Raw genomic sequence first — 8256 nt, forward strand, 5'->3', positions numbered from 1 at the left:
GTAATCACTACAACCGAGAAAGAGCATCGTTTTGCTTAATAGTTTGATAAAGAAAAAAAATTGGAGTGCCTTGAAAGTTACTTGGAATTGTTATTTGTCCTGGTCCTGGTACTTGAAAATTGACTACTCAGGCATGTATAGTACATGGTAGGATTTCTATAGTAGGTAGTTAGCTTTCCTCTTTTATTTTACATGGTGCAAGTTCTTACTTGATAATTTCTTAGCTTTAGCTTTGGTTATAAGAATCTTTTTATATCATTCATTGGTGCCCAAATTTTTCTTCTTTTTTTTGATATGTACTTGTGTACTTTATAATTTTCTTTTATAAAAAATATAATTATAATTTATCTTCTTTTGCAGGATAAGGATGAATAAACCAACATAGCTGACAATATGGTTCATCTAGTGCTCAAGCTACTAGAAGAAGATTTACTTTTGGGTTGTTATTAGATTAGAAACTATGACCATGTAGATGCTCTTGTTTTTATTTTTAAGTAAGAACATGTGTTTTAGTAGTATTTAGTTCTTGAAAGTATATAAACACTTGGTGCATCGGTTGTATTGACCTTTGCAAATATATATTTTATATATANNTGATTTGTGTATGTAGCAACTACACATTTATTATTGCTAGCTGTACAACAGAAAATATAATATTGTTGGCAAAAAGTGGTTTGTGCCCACAACAATAGTTATTGCGAAAAGCCTTTATAACAGATTATAACTACCCTCCTGTCAATTTTTTGCCACAAGTAGTGTTGTTGCGTAAATAATAATAATTTATCGCAACAATAATTTTGTTGCTAAATATTTTTATAAGCCACAAGTGTATAATCAAAATATAATTTTATGGCAATAATATTTCTTGTTGCGTTAAGTCAGTTTTTGGCAATGACAATTTTTGTTGTTGCAAAAACTTTTCCCATCAGCATTTATTGCAACGGCATGCAACAACTTTTTTGTTGTTGCCAAAAGTACTTTTCGCAACAATATCCAATATATGGCAACGAAAAAATTTGTTGCAAATTTCACACTTTCTTGTAGTATATGTTGAAATGTAGTCGCCGAAATGTGTTTGGTAGTGTATATCTAATTTTTAAGAAAAAACGATAAAAAATCGAAAAATCGATAAAAACAGGCAAACCCGAATCGATAGAACACCGAGTTAATTGGATTAATTTGGTTCTAGTAAAACCGACTTACTTGGTTTTGTTTCTTTTACGAAAAACCCGGTCCAAACTGAACCTTGAACGCCCCTAATTGCGAGCAATTCAAAATTTTATGCTAGTTCTTGCATGCAAAATTAATGAGCTAATTTAATTTGCTCCTAGTCAAAGAGCCAATTTGACTTTTTTATTTTTGTAAGAAATTTCGTAATTTGATACTCACCTTAGTTTTTGAAAGAAAAAAAAAATGAAGCTTAGATCATTCAGTACCGCATAAAATAATCCAACATCAAAAGCAACTTTAATTTTTAAAATAATCATGAATATCGGTCAAAGATGACTTGGCATAAAAACGCAAAACAAACGTAATAGGAATATCTAAATTGAAAAGCTTGCTAGACTAAAGCTTATTGTTAGCTTGGAGTACTATTCCCATATATAAAACTTTTGCCTTTCCCTTTTTTCTTTTATGTATTTATTTGTTTATTTATTTCTTGATTGATTAAGATGATAGCCTTTGTCATGCATGATATTTTCTTTTGATTTTTTATTCTATATTTAATACTCGTATTGAAATTCGATTTCGCGCTGAAAAATTTTGTATTGAAGTCAAATACTCCCTAAGTAAAGGTGACTTCACCCCAAGACTCCACATACTCAACTTATACTATGGTAAACAACAACTTTTTTTATCTACTCCCACCTACTACCAATTGAAAATTGAATATATAGAGTGACCTACCTAATGAACTCACCAGTTATTTATTATAATAACTTTCTTATGTTGTACTATCATAATGTTCAATTAAAGAATATATACTTACTCCGCTACGGTGGGGATGCAACATAGAATTACCGGGTTCAACTGAACACAGTACTTTCAACGCGGAGCATAAATTTCTATGTTAAAAACTACTAAAATTGTAATAAATTCTCCCTCTGTTCCAGTTTATGTGAACCTATTTCTTTTTTGGTCCGTTCCTAAAAGAATGACCCCTTTCTAAACTTGATAACAATTTAGCTGAAACTTACATTTCTACTCCTAATGAGAAACTTTTATAACCACACAGATACTCTGGTCCCTTTTTGACTTGTTTAGGACCATAAATTCTAATAGTCTTTATTTTTTCTTAAACTTCGTGCCCAATCAAACATGTTCATATAAATTGAAACGGAGGGAGTAATAAATATGAACCCATAAACTTTAAATGTTGAACCATAGGACTAAAATTCTAGCCACTAGACAAAAAGATTCCAAAACAAGGGGCTATTGCTAGAAGACAACACTTTATATAGTGATCACCTTATCTCCAATTACTTCAAACCAAAAACCAACCATGAAAAAGGCAAAGGTAGTGTTCATTTCAACACCAGCACTTGGGAACCTTGTTCCAACCATTGAGTTTGCTAAACACTTGACTCAAACAAACCAAAACTTTTCAGCCACCATACTCTTAATCAACATCCCTCAAAGGCCACTCGTTCAATCCTACAATGACTTCCTCGCCGCCACTGCCCCCACCGGAAACGTCCATTTCCTCTCCCTCCCCACAGCGGATCCGCCGTCCCTCAATCAATTTGAGGCCACTATAGGCTTCTTATCACTATTGATAAAAAATCATACATCACAAGTCAAAGATGCACTTGTTAACCTTATTTCAGACTCAGACTCGAGCTCGGGCCAAGTTGTTGGATTCTTTATTGACATGTTTTGTACCCCGTTTATTGATGTTGCTAAGGAACTAAACATCCCATGTTATCTTTACTTTGCTTCCCCTGCTACTTTCTTGAACTTCATGTGTTACCTCCCAACTTTAGATGCTCAAGTTAGTAATAACACTGAGTTCAAAGATTCAGCCACTCATTTCAATATTCTTGGTTTTTCCAATCCTGTCCCTGTAAATTTTTTCCCTTCATTTATGCTAAATAGAAAAATAGATGGTTACTCTTGGTTCTTACATCATGCAAGAAGGTATAAAGAAACCAAGGGTATTGTTGTAAATACATTTCAAGAACTTGAACCTTATTGTTTAAACTCATTGTTAAATGCTGCTGCTGCTGATGTTGTACCACCAGTTTATCCTATTGGACCAGTGCTAGACCATAATGGACCAGCTCAATGGCATCAAGATTTGTGGGGTCATGAAAATGTAATGAAATGGCTTGATAATCAAGATCCATCATCAGTAGTTTTCTTGAGTTTCGGAAGTATGGGAAGTCTTAATATCTCTCAAGTGAAAGAAATAGCAAAAGGTTTGGAAAAATCAGGGCATCCTTTTTTGTGGGCAATTAGGGAAGCACCAAAGGACAAGAGAGAACTTCCAAATGATTATACTAATCTAGAGGATATTTTACCTTGTGGTTTTTTAGAAGCAACACAAGGGAAAGGATTAATATGTGGGTTGGTCCCACAAGTGACAATCTTGGCCCACAAGGCCATTGGAGGATTTGTGTCACATTGTGGTTGGAATTCAATTCTTGAAAGTTTATACTATGGGGTGCCAATTGGGACATGGCCTATTTATGCCGAGCAACACTTGAATGCATTTGAAATGGTGAAAGAGTTAAATTTGGCTGTGGAAATCACAATGGATTACAGAGATGGCAACACATTGGTTTTATCACAAGAAGTTGCAAATGGGATTAAAAATTTGATGGATGGGGATGGTGAGGTGAGACAAAGGTTTAAGAAAATGAGTGAAAAATGCAAGCAAGTTTGGAAGGAAAATGGCTCATCTTCTGTTTTTCTAGGACAGTTGATTGATAAATTAATGGCTGTGATTTGAAAAAAAGAGTTTAGTTAGTCCAACTTGGTGGCTTTGACTACAATAAAGTACAAGTATTGGAAGAATAATATTTGAAAAAAAAGTAAGAATAAAAGGGTTGTCTACTTTATTGTAACTTCTCCTAATTGTTTAATGTAAAGATTATTTTGCTTTTCATGTGTCTGTTTCTCTATCGAAAAAGAGTAAGGTCTGCGTACTCAATATCTTCTCTAGACCTCACTTGTAAGATCACACCGGCATATTGTTATTGTTGTTATTACATTTTCGTCTGTTCCTTTAACAATCTGTATAATCTATAAAGAACCGGAAGAGGTTGAGTGACCCTAGCAAAAAAACTACCGTCCAGTTGTTAGCAATCAAATAAAAAAAAAAAAATTACAATACTACTGTCCAGTTGCTTAGGAATTATGTCATTTGGGGAATATTATTATTAATGATTTAACTATTATGCTGACAATATAAAAGATTTTTTCATTATTAATGTATTGTTGCCCTGTCGTAATGAGTCAATTATCATGTGTAATTGCATGTTACTAATTCATACTTGTCCAATAACTAGTCACCTGCAATTGGAATTTATTTTTAACATTATCAATATAAAGTACAGTAAATAAATATCCTAACACTAGGAATGGTCTCAACTCTCACGTGAAAAAGTTCTAACACTAGCACGTTTTGGGAATTTCACAGTGACAAAAGAGAAGAGGACAGACAAAAGTTTCACGTTCATGTATATATCATCTATAAGGTTACAATAATACTATAGTTCCAAACTTAAAGTATCTATGCTCCTACAACATAAAAATTGCTAACTACACAATCCTATTTCCATCTGATGGGAACAAAATCTGTTGGGATTTCATTTGTTGAGAGTACGATATAAGAATCTTCAGTTCCATACCAATTATGAGGAGTGATCGGACATCCGAGAGGGGACATGTAAATAGGGGCTAATGTAGCCGGAATCCAGAACTTGAATGTAGCGGAGGCACATGAGCAGATTGCTCAACGCGCAATTGATTTTTGATCTTAAGGTTTCAAAGCAAAATATATGAGTATCTGTTTTAACATATATATTTAGAATTTTTGCCGAGGTTAACGGGTCGATTAACCCCTTTACTCAAAACATAGGTCCTTCTCTGAATACAGCCCCGGGTTTAACCCAATATTTTCGAGACGAAGTATAAATATATAGTATGTGAAAATTGATTTTATACACTTATTAGGTACGACCCATAATTTTAACATATAATCGTACAATGAGTCCAGTATAAAGAACCGAAAAATTCAAACCTATCAAGTTTAAATTTTGAATTCGCCACTACATTCAAAGCAATAAACCTAAGCAATTCGGAGGGTCACGTGAAATCTTATAGCCAATAGAGCTTTGCCCTGTTTGTTGCGTGTATCTTTCTTCATTAACTGCGAGAGATATTGATAGAGATGTATAGATATTGTTAGATGATGCAAAATTGTTTACATCTAATCACCATTAATTGGTCATTCAACTAGTAAAAATTGTGAATACAATCATATATTTTTCTATTATATAGAAAAGGAAAGATGGTTGACCAAGGTCATATATGTCATTTCATAAAAAATTCATGTTTGTATTTCTTAAATGTAAAATACACGTGGACCCCATATTCCTCTAGCCACAATTTTCCTTTAAATGCGCTATGCATGTGTTGATTACACTATTTGTGTAGTGCAAATGCTCATTTCCAATCTTTTTCTCATTTTGAAAAATTATTAATTTTTGTTTTATTTAAATAGAAGTTTCCGTAGAGAAAATAAAATTAATTTTTAAATAATACAACAACAAAAAGAAGTATCGATATTTACGAGATTTTCATATTTACCCATATTATCTTAAAGCAATTTGAAAATAAAAATTAAATAATTTTCATCTACCATATTATTTGAAGACGATTTCAAACTAAATATTTTTATATTCAAAAGTAACTTTAAAATATATAGCTTGTTAAACCTCAAAAGTTAATTAACTAAACACCAACAAATAATAATTTTAATAAAATTGCAATGTTGGACCCGTATACGGGCCTTTCCTCATCTAGTTTTCTATATAGAAAAGCCATGATGGTCGAGCGAGGGCAAAATTGTCAAGTCTTCCGGATTTGTGGCATCTCTTCAGTAATTTCTCTCCCTCGTTGACATTGAGTGTTGTTCATAATTGCCCTTTTCCTCCTATTGTTGAACAAGTATTATTCTTTGATTTATTGTTTTCTCTTTGGCCGACTGTTACAGATTGAAGAATTATAACGACAAGTAAATAAAAATGGGACTAGAAGTTCACTTTAAAATGCCTACACGCTATTCCTGAAGTGGTAGTACTAGGTGAATTTATTGAAGCTTTGTTAAATAATACTAAGTTCTCTCACTTGATTCTTGCGATGGTTTCAAATTTTCTGGAGATTTGACTAATCAGCTTGCATACATTATGTTTGGACTAACTCTTTTATTATATAAGTCTGAAAATGGAGATTAAGTTAGGGGAGAAACCACACTAATTCAAAAATGGGATAATTAGGTAGAGTCCATCATGTGTTTGATTATATAATCAAAACTAAAATCCTTATAGAAAATGATTAAAGCAGAGGAGTTTCATATTCCTGTGTGTCACGATTCGAAATTCCCGCCCTCGAGATCATGATGGCGCCTAACATTTCATTTTCTAGGCAAGCCAACGTTAGAATAGCAAAACAAATTAGTAGATACCAATTAAACTGAATAAACCGAAATAGAACTGAAATAAAGTGAGAAAAATCATAATAGCCACAATATCTAGAAACAATCCTAGAAATGGTGTCACAAGTGCACGAACGACTAGAATAATATAGATAAGTGTCTGAATAAAAGTAAAACTGTCTGAAATACAATAAACAACTAGAATAAGGTAGAAGGGGACTTCAGGGCTGCGAACGCCGAGCAGCTGTACCTCAAGTCTCCAATCCGGCAATCAATCCGAGCAATCTACTGACAGCCGCTAGTACTGACTCCAAATGTGCATAAGAAGTGCATGCATACAACCAACCCCACGTACTCTATAAGTGCCGAGCCTAACCTCGACGAAGTGGTGACAAGGCTAAGTCGGGTTACTTACAATAACCTGTATGCAATATAATAATAACAACATGAAAGGAATACAAGATATTAAGGCAGTTATCTTATGAAAACTAATTCAATCCTCGGAATTGGTAGAACCAGAAATACCAGTACTCAAAATCTCGTATGAAAGCATCGAAAGATAACACAGTGCAACAATGAATACAAAACACACAATCCATTGTAGCGCGCAATCCGATCCCACTATACAAACACAATTCTCCCTTATTTCACCTGTTGCGGCGTGCAATCTGAACCCACCGCACAAACACAATCCTCTTTTATTTCACCATATCAATATCAATAATAACATGTAAAATTCGTCGCGGCGCAGTCGATTCCACCATATCAATAGAATCAATATCATATTCCTCTCTTATTTCATCATATCAAAATCACATATAAATTCGTTGCGGCATGCAACCCGATTCCACCATATCAATATGAATCCTCCCTTATTTCACCTGTTGCGGCGTGCAACCCGATCCAAACAAAATCAATAAGTACAATCAATTTAACAACTCAAATCACAAGAATCTCTATGATTAAATAAATATGAAAGCAAGGTTATAAAGGAACCTCATACCAAAGCAAGGAATGCTACAATTAATACAAAGCAACAAGACAAGGAGAATATATGACAACTAAAGTGTACAAGTAAGACAATTAAGGCAAGTAGCAATTAATCATAGAAACATGGGAGAACCGAACATTTTAACATGAGAGAAATAAGTGTCAACTAGCAAGATAAGACATAGGAAGCAATTAAAGCATATAACAGTTAAGACATGGAATAAAATAAATAATTAATAAAATGTGGGAAAGCATGGAAACAAGTATTTTGACGGCGCATATACACTCGTCACCTTGCATATAGGCCGCTACACATGTAATTCACATAGCACATGGCTCAAGGGTTCCTATTCCCTCAAATCAAGGTTAGACCCAACACTTACCTCGCTCCGCAAGCAAATCAAAGCTCAATCGGTGCCTTTCCTCTAAAATCCGCCTCCAAACCAACTGAATCTAACCAAAATCGACTCAACAACATGAAATAATGCTAGGGAAATCAATTACAATACATAAAGTTAAGATCTTTACACTTTTCTCAAAAGTCAACCCGGGGCTCGCTTGGTCAAAACACGAGATTCGGACCAAAACCCAATTACACATTCATC

At 33.8% G+C, this 8256-nt stretch overlaps 1 protein-coding gene across 1 annotated transcript; it reads left to right on the top strand.

The window, feature by feature from the left end:
- The first annotated feature begins 2326 nt into the window (after window positions 1–2326).
- Window positions 2327–4213, top strand: LOC109210916 (anthocyanidin 3-O-glucosyltransferase 2-like). Its single transcript, XM_019374399.1, has one exon. The coding sequence runs from the start codon at window positions 2504–2506 to the stop codon at window positions 3950–3952; it is 1449 nt and encodes a 482-aa protein (XP_019229944.1). The 5' UTR covers window positions 2327–2503; the 3' UTR covers window positions 3953–4213.
- The last annotated feature ends 4043 nt before the right edge of the window (window positions 4214–8256 follow it).

This window comes from Nicotiana attenuata, unplaced genomic scaffold (genome assembly GCF_001879085.1).
Source record: "Nicotiana attenuata strain UT unplaced genomic scaffold, NIATTr2, whole genome shotgun sequence".
Lineage (NCBI taxonomy): Eukaryota > Viridiplantae > Streptophyta > Magnoliopsida > Solanales > Solanaceae > Nicotiana > Nicotiana attenuata.

Bases quoted from the DNA above. Each gene is read 5' to 3' on its own strand.
- LOC109210916 (XM_019374399.1), top strand. From the start codon at position 2,504: ATGAAAAAGGCAAAGGTAGTGTTCATTTCAACACCAGCACTTGGGAAC.